At 53.3% G+C, this 18,899-nt stretch overlaps 1 protein-coding gene and 1 long non-coding RNA gene across 5 annotated transcripts in view; one reads left to right on the plus strand and one right to left on the minus strand.

The window, feature by feature from the left end:
• LSAMP (limbic system associated membrane protein) overlaps window positions 1-3,456 on the plus strand; it is a 952,242-nt gene extending 948,786 nt beyond the window's left edge. For all 4 annotated transcript variants that reach the window (XM_035314830.1, XM_035314831.1, XM_035314829.1 and 1 more), the window contains one exon: window positions 1,646-3,456. In XM_035314830.1, coding sequence (XP_035170721.1) covers window positions 1,646-1,743 — 98 coding nt within the window. In that variant the 3' untranslated portion in view covers window positions 1,744-3,456. The remainder of the gene's footprint in view (window positions 1-1,645) is intronic.
• A 1,707-nt stretch (window positions 3,457-5,163) lies between these two features.
• LOC118160269 lies at window positions 5,164-6,088 on the minus strand. Its single transcript, XR_004747386.1, has 2 exons — window positions 5,912-6,088; window positions 5,164-5,866 (listed from the first exon to the last, which is right to left on the minus strand). It is a non-coding gene; the product is annotated as an uncharacterized LOC118160269 (long non-coding RNA).
• Window positions 6,089-18,899: the final 12,811 nt, after the last annotated feature.

Raw genomic sequence — 18,899 nt, forward strand, 5'->3', positions numbered from 1 at the left:
TTGCAGCCGCTCATCTCTTCTGCCACGCCATTCCATACCCCACCATGCCATGCCCACACACACAGACCCCACATCCAAGCACTTACGCCTGCTGGAGCAGCAGCGCCCAGGCCAGGTCTAACAGACCCCTGCTTCTGCCATGCCGGGTGCTTCCATGGGTTCCTCTCTTTGCTCTGATCCCGTATAAACCGTAGAAAAATGGCAAGGAAGGGGCGGGTGGCCATGTATTACATGCCTACGTATGTGTTAGACAAATAGTATTTTAGCTGCGTAGTAAAAAATGTAATGGCTGGAAATGTTTTGTGGACAACACAGCTTCCCTGGGGGGCTCTTGGTTATTTGCTGGGCCAGAGGAGTCATGTTTTGTGACTTCTTCCCTGCCAAAATGTGACGTGCATGGTCCCAAGCACTTGTTCCCCCCCAGTTATTTGACCATGAAAGATGCTGTCTCTGACACACAGGTTCAGGTAAGTGCAGCAGCTGAACTTGAACTCGTTCCCGAGGTCAGGGAGGGAAAATAATGTAGGATTTGTGTGATGAGTCAGAAAATGAGCAGGGAATAATTGAAAAAAAAAAAAAAAAAAAAGTCACAGATGGAATACAAATTTTTGACACAAAACAGATGATCTAGTAAGTGAAAGGCTACATTAGGAAAAAAAATCAGACAAATGCAGGTACTAAAGAATTTTGGGGATGCCTTTTAGTCACCAGCTAGACTTTAATAGCGACTGTGCTGCTGGGCACCTGTGCTCCAGCCACAGAGAGGGGCTCTTCGCCTGGCAAACTGCAGGCTGTGAGATGGAGCAATTGCGTTTTGCTACCTTCAGGAGCTCAAACAGGGGTCGTTGGTTTGTTTTTCTCCCTTTTTTCACACACACCCATTAGAAATGGCTCTTTTTGCTGGTAAGCATGTCTTCCTTCACAGAAGGATTAGTTCCAACAAACAGACCCATACCTATCTCCACACTTCAGCATCTTCTCCTATAAAGCACCGCATCGACATGCACAGGTATACCCCCACGTGTGCATCACGACGAGCATGCGTTTGTGAAACCGCAGCCACGTACACCTCCCTGCCCACTACAGAGAGACTGCCAATGCTTGGTATTGCGGGGTGAATTTAAAACAGCACCACTGCCTTTAAAGCCATCCAGAAGAGGAAACCCATCGATGAGAGGATGGATGAGATGTCGGGAGCGCTAGCACTTAATATTCCTGGAGCGAGCCTGCGTTATTTGTTGCTGCGGCACAGCGCTCCTCCCTGCCCCCTCTGACAGACCCGCGTGCGCGCTCACACACGTGCAGGTTCATTTCCTTCCCTTACCAAAAAATCCTAATTTTGCCCCTTGGGTGCCACATTTTGGGACTGTGGCAATGCACCAGGCGCTGTGGGCACTAAGACAGGATCGCAGCCAGCCCTGGCACCCGAGGTCACCGTGGGCAGGGGGGACGCACCGCGGAGGTGTGAGCAGCACCACGGGGTTCATGGCTGGGGTTGAGCTTTCCTGCTTGCTCCCAGCCTGGTTCCTGCAGGCTGGGTGTTGTGTGGGGAGAGAGCACTGGCGGCATGCTCCTCCTCGAGCTCCTTGTCATGGTGCCACGTGTGATCTTGTCCTCTTTTCTCTTCCCTTCTCGCACCCTGCAGGACCCGGCACGGGGAGAGTAGACAACGGCTCCATGAGTTTGGCCGTCCCACTGTGGCTGCTGGCAGCGTCCCTGCTCTGCCTACTCAGCAAATGTTAATACAAATCAGAATTAAAAATAATAATATTAATAATAATTAAAAAAAAAAAAAAACAACAACCAACACGACAACAACGACGACGACAACACACAAAGCAAAACGCGTTATACAGGAGACAGAGCGAAGAGAGGGGAGAGAGAAAAAAAGAGAGGGGGAGAGAGGGAGAGGACCGTTTCTTTCACAACTTTTGTGTGTTCAGGAGCGAAGAGGGGGGAGAGGAAAAATCACAGCAAAGACGACTCAGCAACACTTAATACGATTTCTGACAAGCCGGCCGTCAAGTCACCGACCGTCTAGGAGGCAACACAAAGCGAGGGGGAGAATGAGGCACCAGCAAGGAGCACGTCGCCGGAGGATGCTGCCAAGTAAACACACCAACGAAACCCGCAAAGCCAGTCGAACAGAAGATCCCTTTTCTTTTCTCTCCTCCTTCCTCTTTTCCATACTCCTTCACCTGCCTTCCTTCCTTCCTTCCTCCTCTTTCATTCTTTTGCAGAAAGAGGTCTTTGCTTCCGCGTCTGTAGCCACTTAACTTTTTGGATGCCCTTGGTCATTTTTTTGAGCCAACGCTCAGGCAGTTCATACTTTTAGGGAAAAAAAAAAAAAAAAAGGAAAAAAAAAAAAAACAGAGCAAGTTATCTGAAGCTCTCTGCACACTGGTGTCCCGTGAAGAACCCCTTCCTCTCCTCACCTCATCCTGTGCTCCTGTGCACCGGGCTCTTGCTAAAAACCTTCCTTCCTGTACCCTCCTTCCTGCAACATCACGCTCTGGCCTGAACTAAAGTTGTGTCGATTCAACCGAAACCATACTTTTATTCTTATTTCCTTTTTTTTTTTTTTTTTTTTCAATTCTCTTCCTCTCCCCCTCGATTTGACTACGCGTCTTTCTCTTTCTCCGGTGTGTGCCTGCGTGCGTGCGTGCATGCGTGCATGTGTGTGCGCGTGGCTCTCGCGCTCTGTCTCCTCTTTCTCTCTTTCTCCTGCTCTCTCTAAGCATGCAAGAGGAACAGTCCATGTGTACATACGCTCATCCCGCTGTAGATAATGTCCTGCCTTGTAAGTGTGAGACCAGATGCTGACAGATCACTCGGGCAGAGAAGAGGGGTGAGGAGAGAGGGGCAGCTGCAGCACAGGTTCCCCTGGTGGCCCTTCTCCAGCATCCTCCTGGCCACCTTGCTTGCAAGAATCAGCCTGCATCCTTTTTTAACCCTTTTTTTTCCCCTCCCACCTGCACCTGTCTGGCTCTCAGCCTTCGAGCAGCAGCATAGCAGCTCCTGCTACACCTCACGTGAGTGAGTGCACAGGTGTGTGTTTGTCCAAATACATAGAAAAAACGGGACTGCCCTGCGGTACGGCGTGCAGAGAGGAGGTGCCTGCTCCTGGGGAGGAGAGGCTGGGCCAGTAGAGGTGAGGGATGAGACCTTGGCCATGGCTGAGCAGCCTGTCCTGTAGGTACAGTGTGCGTAGGAGTGATGCCTCGACTAAAAGCCACGCTGTGGTCATTGCTTACCATCTCAGTGATCATGCAAAAATAGCGCCGATGCCGCCCTTTTGTTGTTGTCCTCACCATCCTCCCCGTTACAAGAAGTGTGTGCTGTGTAAGGGTGTGTGTGCGTGTGTGTCTTACCGCTGCTGTGATGAAGCTCACTTTGCAAATTACACAACTGAAACAAATTGGGTCAGAAAATGTCCAGGACCTGTGAATGTAAGAGTAACAACAAATGGCAGGTCTGAGATCCCGGGCTTATAAAGAAGGAGCTTGAAGTGGTGCAGCGAGGAAGCAGGCAGCTCAGTTCCCTTCCCTCTTCCATTTCCCATCGGAAGGGCTTGCTGCAGGGGGCTGTTGCTTGCCATCGCCCTCCCCGGGGCAGAGCTGTGTGTGGGGGGGACTGCAGGAGAAGCTCCAGTGAGCCCTGAGCAAGGAGGGGGAGAGATCAGGCCGTGAGAGTCAGGGCTGGGAAGATGCTGGCTGGTGGCTGGGAGGTGCCGCAGCAGCCAAGGGGGTAAAATGGGGGTTTTATCAGGTAGCCTCTTGTTCTGGGGACACACAGGGAGGGACTTGAGATAGCCCAGACCAGACGACTGAGCATCCCATGGCAATGTTTTATGGGTGTTTGGCGCCACTGGGCTTTGAAGCACCAGCAAGCGTGCTTTTCCCTCTCCTGAAGCAGGAGGAGCCTCTCCGGCTGCTGTCGGTGGGCACTGCGGCGCTGCTGGTGCCTGCATCCTCCCTGCTGAGCTCCGCTGCTTGGGGCAGCAGCGGGCAGGCAATTGAGCAGGCTGCCGAGGGCTCCTCGCTGACAGCCAGGATGAGCAAGGAAATAAGAGGGAGAGAGGAGAGGCTGAAGGCTGGGTGATAGCAGACTTGCTATAGATGTGCTGTGGGCTTGGATGGTGGTAAATTATGCTCGGTCGCCCCCTCCTCCGGACCCCAAAGCCATACCTGGGGGACTTGTGCCTTGGTGCCATAATATCCTGTATCCCTCTGAGTATTTGGTCCTTATGGCTACCTTTCAGGAGATCCGTGTCACTCGGTGTCTTGGTCCCAGCTCCAGATTTCCTGCTGCAGCAAGGGCTCCTCATCCCCTTTGGGTTCCCAAAAGCCAGGGCTGGGAGCGCGCTGGGATGCCACATCACCAGCATGTCTGGCCCTCACCTGGGTTTGCTGTCACAGGCTTGCTATCAGCAGGTGCCTTGCTGTCACCAGACTGCTGCTCATCATGGTAAGCGAGCCCACCGTTTTCCTTAGGTTGAGGCTTCTCTTCCATGCCAGCACTGTGAGGGCAGTCCCACATATTGTCCTGCATGGGGGGTTGGCTGCAGCGAGGTCGCCCCTAGGCACTGCCCAGAGCCCTGCCAGGGTGGTGGCAGTGTCTTGTGTCTTGTGTCTTCGTTGGTTTGGGTATTTTGAAGGCGTTTTGGGGGTGTGGTGTTTTTTTGTGTGTTTGTTTTTGTGTGTGTGTGTGTTTTTATTTTTCTTTTTTTTGGCTGTCAAGGCACAGAGGCGTTTGGTTTAAAGACAAACGTGTTGCTAAAAGCAGGACACTCAATTTCTGAAGCCACCTCCCCGTTAGCTGCAGGAAACAACCCCGACACTTGCTTCAGGTCTTGCCTGCAGGAGCCGGGCAGAGCCATGCCCCGGTCGTGTGGCTGCGGAGCAGGGTTAAGGCCAGCCGCTTGCAGACCTGCCCGAGGAAAGCCACAAGCACAGAGGAGGCCTGTTACCCGCAGCAGTGCCGGCAGCCCGCTGCTGGCCGTGCCCGCTCCTCGAGGGGCTGGGGGAACCCATGAGCTGCCGCATGTGTGACCAGGTGCTGTGGGCATCCCCCTGCTCCTCCTCAGCTCGAGCAGAGATCGCTCAATGCACCCATCGAGATGAGAGCTCAGACAAACAGGGGAAACGCAAGCTCACCCGCTCTCCCCCTTCCCTTTCTCCCCCTCCGCCCTTCAGCAGAGGTGTTGCAAAGGTGTTCCTCATGTCTCAGGCCCTTTTCTCTGACGCTGTTTCTCCTCCTCCGCCCCACTCCGCGTTCATGTTCCCACCTTCCCCATCCCCTGCGGAGAAGCCGTGCTCTCGCCTCCCGCTGCCTCTCAGCTGGTCGGGGACCGGGGAGACGGGAGTTTGGAACGGGACACCAGTTCCTTGAGCTTGTCAGTGTAATTGTGTTTGGTCGATGGAGATTTAACATTTAGTGTTATAAAAAGAAGCGAACAAAACGAGAAAAAAAAAAAAAAAAATGTATTTCTTCTACCGGTTTGTAAATATTGCGAGAGTTACATGAGATGTCTGGTAATGTCCAAGCAGAGGAACAAAGACTTAGAGTTAATATATGGCCCCCACACTTGCTAGCAGATTTCTAACCCTTTTCAGATGACCGAGAAGAGGGGCGAAGGCAAAGTCTTTCTGAAAGGAACTGGGCAGCGGGAGCGCGGCCGCCCCGAGCCACGTGCCTGTAGCGCGCGGCCGGTCGGACGGACGGACAGACGGACAGACGGACAGCAGAGCAACCGCCTGCCCCTGAACTGCGGGGAAGGGCGACATGGGGCTCCCCGGCCGACACCTGTATCTTGGCACTCGTGTTCATTTTCGTTCGTCTCCAGCTCCGCAGCTCGCGGGTGCGTCTCCCGGTGGTGCGCCCGCCCCTCCTGGCTTCCCCCACCGGGGACGTTGCGTCGCCCCGTGCATGTTAGCGTGCCGTTCACGAGGATTTCATTGGTGACATGCATTGTGTCGAGAGTTAGTCTTTGTCTGCACACTTCTCACACCACTGACTGTCCACCGCTCGGGCAGATCGCTCGCGTACTGCTGCCTGCCCCCCTCTTGGCCAAGGAATAGCCGAGCCCCGCCAGCCCACCCTAGCCCCAGGTGCACCCAGGCCGTGCCCCAGGCCGCCTGTCTGAGCAGCCCCATTTTGAAGGTCCAAGCCCACAGCACGGACAAAGTCGCTGTCGTTAGCTGAGCACAAGCTGCACGTCTGGAAGGGATTTGCGGGAGCAACAGCGAGCCCTGAGGATTCAGCAGCCGCTGGGGAAGAGGAGCTGGGAAGGCCGAGGAGCTGCTCTAGGGTCCTTCCCAGCCCTGCTGCCGGGGATGGTTCAGGTCCTCCTTTGTACAGTGCTTTACCACTTTGCCCCTCCGTGACAATAAGTCCACGGGCACAGGGAAACAGCTCTCCTCCTCCCGAACCCTCTCACAGCTCTGCTCCCTCTGCTCCAAGCCCGCCGACCAGCAGCCCCGTCATCATGGTGCTTGGCATGATGTAGCAACCCGGCCGGTCCCACGCAGGAGGTGCCAGTGGGGCGAGCAGCTCTGTCCCTCCCTTCTGATGCTGCACAGTCTCACTGCTTCTCTGACTCGAGTACGCGACACTCACTGAGTTAGGGCTGCCAGAAGCAAACCACCCCATGGGAAGAGCAGAGCGTCAGGCAGGGAAGCGATGGGGAAACTGGATGGGCATTTCCAAGACACCATGCCAGGCGAAAAGGCTGAGTGCTGCCCATCGCCCATGTGCAGAGCTCCCAGGTTGACCAAGGGGCAGACCATGGCCTCTCAGCACCAGTCACAGAGTGCCCTCCTTTCCAGCGGGATGCCCAGAAGATGCCCAGAAGTATTTTTTTAACTGCATGACTCCTGCTGACTGAGAGCTCCGTCACGCCATTAAAGCCTCTGTCTCTTTTCCTTCTTGCAACTTGCCAGAACAGCGTTCAGGCAGCTCCTGCATCCCCCCAAAACCTCTGCGTGGTGGTCGGCTCCCATCAGTTCACTCCCCGCAGCGGGAAAGCAGAGGGCGGCTTGGTGAGGATGCGCTGGTAAGGCCCTCTGTTACCTCTGCAGCCTGGGGAGATGCGTGTGGCAAGGAGACCAGCCAAAGCAGGGCCTGGGAAAGAGGAGCAGCTCTCCTTGATAGCCCAGGGTCCTTGGGACAGGGGCAGGGGTGGCATCCGAGCAGGGCAGCTCCCAGGCGGGGCAGGATGTTCCTGGACGTGACGTGGCGCCCGTGGATGGAGACAAGGAGCTGGGTGAGGACGGCAGCTCCCCGAAGTTAAGACGTTTGCTCCCCCCTGTAGCCACACGCACGCACGCACACACCCCAGGCTCCTCTCCCACCCGCACCATGGTACGCAGCCGGACCCGCGCTGCTCCTCTTCCTCACGGCGGCGGCTCCGGCGAGACCGGGAGCAGGCGTGTGTGCACGTGTGTGCACACGCGTGTGCGAGGACAGGGAGGAGGGGGCAAAGAGCCAGAGCCTGCCCCCGAGGCGCCGCTGTCACCTCCCCAAACCTTTCAGCTTTCCCAGCCGGAGCCGAGTTTCATCCTCTAGGCCTTGAGAACAAAGGCCAGTCCCTTCTTGCTACACGGTGGGGTGGTTAGAACTCTCCTCATTAACAGTGTTATATACATATAAATATATATATATATCTATATCTTTATATATATTTTTCCCCAGCACTGTAGACCTGAGCTGAACTTCTCTTTAACGAAACGAGAAAGCGGCCGTTTTATTTTCTGCCATTGGTTTGTTTTCAGAACTAGCTCTGTGAAAAGGAAATCTTACAAGCGCAAGCGTGTGTGTAACAGAACCTGATCGGGAACAAAACACCCCAACAAACGAATGAGCCAAACCCAGTGATGAAAAATAAATAAATAAATAAAAAGAAGCTTTTTATTTTTTTCTTTTCTCAATGTATTTAACTTCTGTTATCTCGTTTCTGTTTCTTTACATGTATGAATGCTCTGCTCTTCTGTGATCTTAAAAAAAAAAAAAAGTACAAAAAAATACAAAAACGAAATAAACGTGAAAAGGAGGCGACGTTTCTTCATTTCCCCTCCCTTCCTTGCGTCTCATCGCTTGGCTCCTCTCCGACCTGGCCTAGTGGTGGCTTCTCTGCCCCTCTCCTCCCTGTCCCCGGGGAGCCTGGTGCTGGGGTGCAGTGAGCCTGTTGGCCATGAGCAGATGTGAATCGAGGAGATCTGGGTGCCCTGGGGGAAAATGAGGCCAGTGCTTGCCGCCCTTCCCTGCCCCGGAGGCGCGGGGAGCTGGGGGGCCTTGGGCTGGGGTATTGGCATGGGGTGCGGAGGCGAGGGCTCCTGCTGAGCTCCGCTGGCTCTGAGGGAGCCAAACCCAATTTCTGGGGCTGCCGGGGCTGCCGGGGCCCCACCGTCACACACATGGCCGGGGAAGGCCTCCACGCCTCCAGCACGGCGAGGCCGAGGCTCAGTGGCAGGCGGCAAAGCCCTGGCAGGCACAACCTCTGTTTTCATTAACATTTTAAATGGTTATTTTAAATGGTACATTTAACTAACGCTAACTTATCCATGGGAAGAGAATTTGGCTGTTAACACTGGCATCTGCTTAACAAACTGAAGCCTTGCATTTGGTGAGGCATGAGCGCAGCACCAATAGTATCGCTTGCTAACAGCAGCCTCATTAGCATTAATTGCCGCGTTTACTACCACAAAGAGCTGCCTCTATCTGTTACGCGGTTATCAGATGTACCCCGTTCTCCACTGGAAAAGGTAGGACGGAAAACATTAGCAGTGATGCACACATACCAGCAGATGAGGGCCCAAATTCTTGGCATTTAGTGCAACTCAGAACTTCGGAGGAGTAGGAAAGGTGAGGAGGTGCTCCGGGGCCTGTGTTCTTCATCTTCCCTCACTGGAGGACTGTGTTCACACACAGCTAAATCCTGAGTGGAAATGAGTGTAAAAAATAATGGCAAAGGCCAGGAGAAAATGCGTGTCCACAAAAACACCTTGCATTTCAGCCAGGACTGGCTCGTGCTCTACAAAGAGCCAGGTGTGGGGAGATAAAAGTCAATAGATGGAACACCTGATCAGATGTGCCACAGCTTGGCACCAGCTGGCACTATTGAGGGTCACAGTACCTGTCACTCATGCCCATCAGCTGCTGGAATCCCAAGGCAGTATATTTGTTTTCAAGACACCATGTTTTGATGTTTGGGGCATGAAATAGTTTTTTTTATTATTATTATTTTCACAAGATTTCTCCCAGTGCGACGTGCCAGGCTGGGTTACAAATCGGGACACAAACAGCACAGCGTACCACTAGCTCCAGACCCAGGGGTCCCAGAAGCACGGGGGCATCTCTGAGTGGCCAAAAGATGGGACACACAGGGCAGCTGGGATCGGCAGCCACTTGCTCCCCGGCAGCTATCTGTACCTAGCACCTTGCTGCTGGGCCATCGTCTGTCAAAGCATGGGAACACACTGGCGACGATGAGCTCTACACAATGCCTCCTGGTGATCAACGCTGCCGTAGCGTATGGTTTGTAGAACATTTACTGCTGCCTCTTCAAAAGCCCTGCTTTCCCAGCTAAGCTCAAGAATGGCACAATGACCTGGGAGCTACAGGAATTGGGAAGTTTGGGTGCTATTTATTAAAATGTGCACTAGACCTGGCGTGTGCTCCGGTAACCTTAGTGGGAAATCTCATTTTTAGGTCTTTTAACATACGCCAGAACATGCTACTGCTCCCACCAGGGAAACCATGCACTATAGCTTGGCCTCTGCCCTGGGCTGCTGCACGTCCTCAGGCAGTGTAGGGCCAGGGCATGCTGAGGGTGCCAGGAGCTGGGGCGAGAGCGGCGCTGGCAAAACCAAGCAGCACTTAGGGGGGCATCTGAAGGCAGGGGAACAAAGGCACCAGAGGCACTTTGCGCCTCTAATGATGGCTGCGATGAGGCAAATGAGGGAAAATTAGCACCAGACAGACAAATGGGAGCTCATTTCAAGAGGCAGCGAGCGAGACAGCATTGCAATGAAGAGCTCAGGAGATTAACTGGGTGGGGATGAAACTTTATCTCCCAAGGAACCCCGTGCTCCCTCGCAGGCTTCACCTCAGAGCGCTCCCTTCTGTCCCCCAGTGCTCGCGCTCTCTCAGGCGACTGCCAGAGCTGAGACAACATTTATTCAGAGCAAGGGGATGAATCTGCTCTGACGCTATCCCTCCTGCCCACCTTTTTCACTCTGTATCTGCAACAAACCCAAAAGAAAGGGCAGACGGGAGTAGGAAGTCATCCCTACTCTGGTGGCCAAATTCTGGTCTGCTGTGCTCAGCTCCACGCACCTGCCTGAGGGACTGGGATGTCCTGATAACAGGGACGGGGAGGTTTTGCCTTGGGGCACCAAGACGGAGGCCGTGCTTGCTGTTTTTTACCTGCACACCACAGGGAACAGACCCTGTCCTGGGCAGCCAGGCAATTTGATTTAACAAGTCTCTGGCCTCTGTCCCTGTCCGTCTCCAAAGCACTGGCCATGCCGGGGTGTTCCCTTGCAGGTTCTTAGGCCAGCGCCCTCTCACCCTAAGGGACGAAGGCCCACGATGGATGGGAAGAGGCATGTGTCACGGGGAGCAGACCCGTCCGCTCATGGTGCCGTGTTAGCGCACCTCTCTCCCCCTTCTGTTCCTGGAGCACGGTTTTGTTGAGCGAGCACGAGCCATTTGGCCCACATGGATTATTTATGAGGGTGGGGACCTTTTATCCGAGCAGCGCAGCAGCGGGGTGGGAGGATGCGGGGCAGAAGAGGCTGCCAGCCTTGCGGGAGCTGGGCCGGGGCTGGCAGGAGGGGAGTAGAGGAGGGGAACACATCAGGCTGGCCCAGGGGTGATTTGCCTGTTATGCCAGGGTAAAATGATCCCTTTGGGATTTGAATCCCCACCGCAGAGGTGCTGAGAAAGCTCCAGTGAAGGGTGAGGCCTGTCCCTGTGATTTGGAGCAAAAGGAACTGTGCTTTTGGGACAGAGTGGGGCCGGGAGCTCGCCCTGTGCACAGAGATGTGTGCTGATTTCCCCCACGAGCGAGGGCAGAGCTGCAGAACAAAGGATTTGTAGCTCAAGCCAGGCGCTGCAGCCCTCCGGTGAGACCGCGTGCCGTGATTTCTGCCAAACCAGGCAAGTCACGCACTTGTGACGGGTCACTGGGACCTGCTCGGGTGGAAACAGAAAATGAGTTTCCCTCCCCAGCCCTCACCCTTTCCCAGCCCAGCTCTTCTTTTGTATTTTCCCTCTCTTCATCACCTATCTGCTCACATCGCCTTCTGGTAGTCCTGAAGATGGGAAAAGAAACACAGCTGAATAGGTGTTCGCAAAGAGCCTTGCAGAGGGCACCCACATGAAATAATGCACACTTGGGAGGGCACTTGTGTAGGATTCAATACATGGGCACGGAGCTGGCAGCCTGCAGAGGTGATATCCCTTTCCTGTGCACACAGGTACATGGCAGGACAAATCCAACACGTGCTGGAAACTGTTTTAGAGCAAAACAAATAGATCAGGACTGAAGGACAGGAGCTGAGCTGCTTTATGAATGGAGATGCTATTAGAGCTGCAAAGAGGATAATGGGCTACCAGCTCAGGTTTCACTCTTGTCTTAATACTGAATGGTAATCCCACACAGAGTGCATTTAATATAGATCTCCTAAAAATTTCTTGTCACTTTTGCTCTTCCCTTCACCCAGTGAGAGCTGAACCTGTCAGACTCTGATCTGTCCCATGGCTTATGGAAAAAAAAAAATGGTTCATGGAAAAAATATTTTATGGGGAAAAAAAATTAAATGCTGCTCCCAAATCAGTGCCAGAAAATGTTACAGGAGCTGCCTTTGAGCTGACCAGCCAGATACCATAAGGTGAACATGAGGGATGAAGGAGGGCAGCCCCCCGCTCCTTCAGTTGCACGTGGTCGTGGTGTGCCAAGCCATCCCCTGGTGGCACAGAAGCAGGACAAGGCAGGGCGTATCTGGGAGGTAGCTGCAGTCAGCCAAGGAAGTACACCCGCATGATGGGTCTTAGCAATGGAGCCCAAGGCTCTCCACCAACATTTGAAGCACAGCTTTCTCCATCGTGAGCGGGGCGGTATGGCTATCTGCCAAGGGAGGCTGAGGTCTCTGCGGCAGGCATGCAGCATCCCCAGCCCAGCGCAGGCTGTCAGAGCGAGGAGAAGGAGCAGCGCTCGGGGTCGCTCGTGGCTGAGCAGATACCCGAGCACGTGAGCCAGAAGCGGTGCTTCCTTTCCAGCAGCTGCAGAGCTGGGCTTGCCGTGAGGCTTGCTGAACAAAAAATCAAATCCAATTTTCCCCTCCAGCAGTCTCGGCAGCAGAAAAAGGCAGGGCTGTTTGCACAGCGCGGGGCTCCTTTGCCATGCATGGCTCTACGGCTTCCCCTCTGCAAACCCTGCGGTGCCCCAGGGGGCTGCCACCCTCACCCCCCCTCTTCCCTGTCACAGTGCAGGGGGTGCGCCCCCATCGCCTATTTTAATTAATAAAAGAGCAATTAACTGTGTTAATAAAAGAGCAAGGGGTGGGTCTGCTTGTTTGCCAGCACAGGCCCATCATCACAATGTGCCATGCAGCACGGGTCAGCTGCCACAGGGCGGGTGGGTAGTGGTGAGGAGCTGAGCGAGCTGAAAAGGTGTTTCTAGTCTAAAATGTCATCTTACAGGCTTAATAAAGATGAGCTGAAAGGCAGGCACTCTTAGCTTATGCGAGGCCTTTTAGTGACTTTTTTGGGGGGGGGAGAGGGGCTGTCAAGGGGGTGGCCGTGTCAGGCAAGTGCCCTGCGGGTGCTCTCCTGGGGCACGGCACTTAGCAGCACGCTCCCTGCAGCAATGCTCCCTGGGAGCCTTTTCCCTGCTGGGTGCTTTGTGAGCAGGGATTCCCCAGAGATCATCCCCAGAGATGCTTTTACCCCTGGAAGGCAGCTGTCTTCACAGCATGTATTTTTAACAAGGCTTAAAGGTTTGTTTTATTCCCATCCTCTTCCCCGCAAAACAAGTACTTGGGAGCAGAGGAGATATTGATCTGATCTGCACGATCTCCGGGGGGATGAGCTCTCTTCTGAGCTCTGCCACAGCCCTTCCCTGCCCTTGGGCAAGCGGCAGAGCCCTGCTACATAAAGGGTGTCACAACACGTCTCGGGGGTCTGAGCCCCGTGTTGCAATGATCGTCCTTCTCACGGCGCACCAGGGGCTGTGTGGATAGACAGAAATGTGATGCTAAGGCGGGCAGATTTCTGAGGTCTGGAGGCATCAGCAGAGCCATGGGACAGTCCTTTAGTTGCTAACACCAAAGTGAAAGGCTGGAGCTGGCCAGCCACACAGGCACCCAGGCACTGCTGGATCATCTCCTTTGCCTGTGAGAGCAACCAACAGCCTTAAGCACTGGCTTGCCTATATGGAGGGCCTTGAATAGCTACCAGATTGGCACCTTGAAGATTTGGCAAAATGGTTTCTGGCCATTTTATGATTTTCCTGTAAGAACAGAGGAAAAATCACTTCTCCTGTGTGTAGGAACAAAGATAGCAGAGTGATGAAGGCGAGCCTGGATCCCCCTTCCACCCACGCTGAGCACCTCTGTGCAATCGCCTGAGAAGTCACACGAGGGACTGTTTGCTGCAGGGCTGACAGAAAGGGCACTGATAGAGAACAAAAGCATGACCATGATGTCCACAGATGTCCCCAGCTGCAACTCAGAAGGTCCTTCAGAAAAGCTCTGCTCAGCCCTGACGGGTGCTCTTCTTACAGGAAATGCGTTCTGCTGCCCCGCAAGGCAGCCAGCTCTGGGAAAAATTGTGCAGCATTTTGAACCAGCCGACCCATGCACTTCTCTGTGGCATGTACAAGTGATTACCTGGTTTATAGCAGTGTAAATAGCAATTATTTCTCTCTGAGGGATGCCACATGAAGCGAGCTGGGTGGGGACGTGTTGGGATATATCTGATTGCTCAGGGAGAGAAGGTCAAGCACTGCAACCACTGTATCACAGACATGCAAGGTAAATAAATACCTTCTCCTACCTGGCTGTGCGCACAAGACTGAGCAGTGCCACAGCTGTGGGTGCCTCAGCTTGGGCTCCAGACATGGGCACAGACCAAGCCCAGAAGAGCCCGGAGTGCTGCAAGCCACAAGGTTTGTGTTTGGAAGGGACCCACAGGACAGCAAAGACAGGACTGGAAGAAAAGAGACTGAAAGGTGAGGCAAGTTTAAACCTGAGATGCTCCGCATCTGCTGGTTAGCTGCCACTGCTTTGCAAACTTCCTTCTCCCTGCCCACAGATGCCTAAATAACAGACAGCCCACCAGCTCGGATGTGCAGGCTCGGGCTCTTGATCATGAGCACCGTTTGGCAGCGGGGTAAAAACATGCAGACTCATTCACAGCAACTCTGTGCAGAGCTGCCGTGGCAAAGCCTGTGGGCGTGTGATGAATACCTAGTAATTAAGCTGATTCTAGGCAGGCTGATTATCATTTCAGGAAGATGGGGAACATCCTGCAAGCACTTACACAAACATCTGATTCCCGGGACACACGTGCGTGTGTATGTGTGTGATGGGGAGGGAAGGGGAAGTGTTTTGAGAAGAAGGGTAAATCAATGCTGTTGCATCTTTCTTTAAAAAAAAAATCGATCAGGGAGAAGCCAGATGAATGTGTAAGTTTATGACTGCTTTCTCCTGCTTTCTGTCTCTGTTATCCCAGGTGAACAGCCCAGTAGCATCAAGGCTGTGCTCTTTTCACGCATCCAAGTCCTAATGCAGGGAGAAGCCAGGCAGATTCTGGAGCTCCTGGCTGAGCTCCTCTGGTACTTTTACTGTGACAGCGCTGCTGGAGCAAGAATCTGTTCTCTTAGGGTGCTCTCCAGGTCTGACTGTAGTCTGTGACACCCTTGGTAAAACTTCCTTACGACTCCCAGCGGCAAGCTTTGAGAGTATGTCTGCCGGAAAAGATGTGTGCATGTGGAGCAGGGAGCTGCACCTCTCCCTACCCCCAAAATATCAGATATTTGGATCTGGGACTTGGGTGGGGTCATACCAACTGGACTATTTGAGCCCTGCTTTAGTATCTAGCAGGTTTGGAAAAATGTCAGTTTGGAGAGGGAGAAAACAAGGAAATGGAAATGAGTACACCTGAGCAGGATCTATTTTATGTCATGGTGGGATGTGGCGTGGGGTCTGGCTGTTTTTTGTAGAGGAGATCCCATCTGGCCCTCATCTTCTGGGACGTTTCCTACAGCAGAGTGCAGTGGCACTACTTAGGGCACCCTCTCTTCCCTGTGGGATCTTTGCTGTATGCAGCACCTGAAATACAGCAGAATTCTGCATTGTCTCACCGAAGCTCTGGATTTCCCTGTATCTGAGTGCAGTGTTCATGCAGAGGCAAGGAGGGAACTAATTGCCTTCAGGCATTTTTCATCAGCTTGTGCAATTCCTGCAGAGCTCCTGGCAGATGATGAAGATGGGCAGGGAGACAGGCATGGGCTGTATGTCTGCAACAGGGTCGGGGGGCAGCAACTCTGGGTAGCGCTCCCTGCCTAATTGGTTTCCTACCTTTCTCGCTGTGTTAATCACCTCCCTGTGCATGCTGCCCTGGGCTCTTTTCAAGCCACTTTGAGGGCCTGGCGAGAGGGACAGGGAGCAGTGCACGAGAGGATCACTTCCCAGCAGTCGCTGGTCAGAGCCTCGGGTCTCTTCGTCTGCCTCCCCGGCAGCCTACTTTCCACCCAGTCCCTCCTCGATGCTCTCTAATGGAGGAGGAGGTGAGCACAAAATGGACTGCTAAAACCCATGAATATTTCAGAAGAAAAAGTCAAGGGACTCCATTAAATCCTCTTCAGTCTCTGCAAATGGAGCAGAGGGGGGCAGGCGTGCTGCTTAATGAGAGGCTCCAGCGGCATCCAGGCGGTGTCAGGAACGCACCCAGCAGCTCCCAGCCTGCTGTGACCACCCGGGTGCCCCTCATCTTGGCATCCACTCTCCAAACCATCCCTTTCACATCATCCCCACAGCCACCTAGTGCTGAAGTCATCTCCTTCCCCACACAAACCCAATCAGGTTTCAGCCTGTCCAAATATACCAACCCAATATTCACTTACCCCAGTCATCCTCAGCCCCCCGCTATCCCACCCACAGCATGCCAGCTCCCCTTGAGCACCCAGCAGCCTTTCAGCTGACTTTTAGCCCCGTGTCCTTGTCCCAGCAGCCTTCCCAGCCACCCTGTCACCTTCCCCCAGCCCCGTCCCCATCACAGCTGCCTCCAGACAGCTTCCCCCGCAGTCAGCAAACAGCGAGAGCGGCGGCAGCTTTCAGAGCAGCAGCCAGACAGAGCCTGACAGCCCCATATGTTTCGGCAGAGACAGTTCCTCCCTCTAATGGGCCCAGAGGAGCGTGGCTTTCAAAGGATTCAGCATGGAAGTGACAAGCTGGAAAGCCTTATTAATGGGCCCCCGGCTGGCGAGGGGAGCTGCCTGTCCGCCTCGTGGTGAGGAGGAAGAGCCACCCTTCCTCAGCCACCAGCACCAGACACCCCCTTACACCACCATAAAACCTAGCAGTTTCTTAGCTTTTGCTTATGTTGTCCCTAAAATGCTAGATTCCACCCCAGACTGAGGCCAAACACAAGGAGGAGGGCCCTGCCCCACAGCACCCACACTCAGCCTGTCCCTGCATTAACCATGAGCACAGAGAGGAGGTGAATGGGGCTCATCAAAACCCAAACCTCAGACTGAACATGTGTAGATAAATGGCCAAGGATGGGCAGACTTGGTGTGCAGGGGGAAATGGAGCCCTCTGCATCAAACTTCTCCTCCAGTGAGAGAACCTGGCAGCTCCTCTATGGGTGGGCGTCCTAAGGATGGCCACAAAATCCCTTAGAAGATGACGAGCTCAAGAGAAAACAACAAAAAAAAGAGCAATTGTAGGCTCAGCAGGGATCTCGCCCATGGTTTTCACGTCAGCCCAGCTAACCTTGCCGTGCTGCCCAGCCAGGGATGGCCTGCACCACCCTCCCTTCTCCACAGACAGCGTCTCTTATCTCTTCCCCGGCCTAGCATCCGCCCGTGGCTCCCACAAGCCTAATTACATTTTACTCATAACTCCTTTCATCAATTACCACGATTAAATTAAGCTCAAAGCACTGCCTTTCTACCTGTTCCCGACTTGAAATTTGGGTTGTGGGCCGGTTCATTTACAGAGCTGAAGCCCCCCAAGTCTGCTCCTGCAGCTGCCTGGTGCGAGCCACCACCCCTGCCAACCCTGCCCCTGCGCTACAGATCCTGCGGCGCTCCTCTGAGAGGAACAGGCTTTTACCTCCTTGCCTTTCTATTATTCATGCTCACCCTTCCGTGCCAAGCGAGATGAAAATTATTTCCTCTTTAATAAGCATGGAGAAAAAAAAATAATTTCATTTTTCATCAACGAAAGCAGTCCTAGGTGCAGAAGCACGTAATTTCCTTCATCTGGCTTTTTGTGCGCCTCTTCAGAGGGCAGCAGCCCCTGTCGGTCCGGATGCCAGCTCCACACGCGACGGTAACACAGGGCAAAGTGTAACTGGTTAGGGGGCTGTATATGTCCATTACAGGGCACTTCATGCTGCCTGTCATGTGAGGGATAGCAGACTTGGAGATGTGAGCGATGGCAGGAGAGGCACTGGTCTTCAGCAGGGCAGTGAAGGTGGCCAGGCGGCCGTTGAGCTGCTGGTATTGACCAAAACCACAAGAAATCACCGACTGGCGTGACACAGAGAAGTGCAAGGAGGCTTCAGAGGGGTGAAATGCCTTCAGCAAGGCCCCTGGGAATCCGTGGAGCCAGAAATGCATCTGCTCACTCCTGCCCCACAGAAGTTAAGGAGAAGCTGACACTTACTCGGAGGGGAGGCTCTTGGCTGCCCCTGTACAGGTGTTTCACCCCACTGAAGCACAACCAATCTGCCGGGGTTGAGCCCTGCAATCTAGCTATGTGGCTAATTGAAACCACTTGATTTCGAATGCTAAATATTTGTTTGCACACAAGCTGGAGTCCACGCCTTTTTTGGAGAAGCCACGGGGCAACTGATGATTACATGCAAGAATACAGACATCTAATTGTGTCATTTTCATTTGTAAATTGGCACTTTGTCCAGAGCCCGTGCGAGATGCTGAGGTCTGCTCTGTTTCCCAGGCAGCTCCTTGGAGCCCCATCAGGAATTTTCCTGGGCCCTTGCTAAGCCAGCTGCTGTATTTCAGAGATGAGTTGCAAGTGATTTCTAAATCGTGGTTGCAGAGCTTCCTGCGATGAATAGATGAGATAAAAATGTCTGATTTCAGCTCTCCTCTTGAGCTGCTGACAGACACAGCACAGCATTAAAGGCAAGAGCCTAGCACAGCTTGGGCAGCAGTCACTGCTCTGTTCTTGTTTCATTGTGCTTGACCCAAAGCTGATACCAAAGGAAAGAACTTGGTGGGGCTTCCTAGGTTCTGAAATATATATGTTCCTATTTCAAAAGCTTCTGTATTTTTCCAATGAACTACTGAAGCTTTAAATCCAGTGAAGAATTCGATACCTTTAGGTACAGTTGCATAATGCCAAAAAAAATAAAAAAAATAAAAAAAAAAAAAGTTTTCCAAATTGTCTGACTATCTAAAAGATGTGGTACTCGCTTTTCCTTAAACCTGCTGGGTGCTTTCCCTAATGGTGATTCACATTGCCATCTGTACGTGCCAGCAAATTCTCTTACCCAGAACAACCCAGACCCAGCATTTTGCTGTGGGCATTGCGCAGATACGTGGTGCCGAAAGCACAGCATTTCTTGGTTCAGCCATGTCTCAGGGAGTGTCCAGACAACCGCACGCTGGCCTTTCCTGGGTCAAGGAAGTCTGTGGCAATATC

This window comes from Oxyura jamaicensis, chromosome 1, assembly GCF_011077185.1.
Source record: "Oxyura jamaicensis isolate SHBP4307 breed ruddy duck chromosome 1, BPBGC_Ojam_1.0, whole genome shotgun sequence".
Taxonomy (NCBI): Eukaryota; Metazoa; Chordata; class Aves; order Anseriformes; family Anatidae; genus Oxyura; species Oxyura jamaicensis.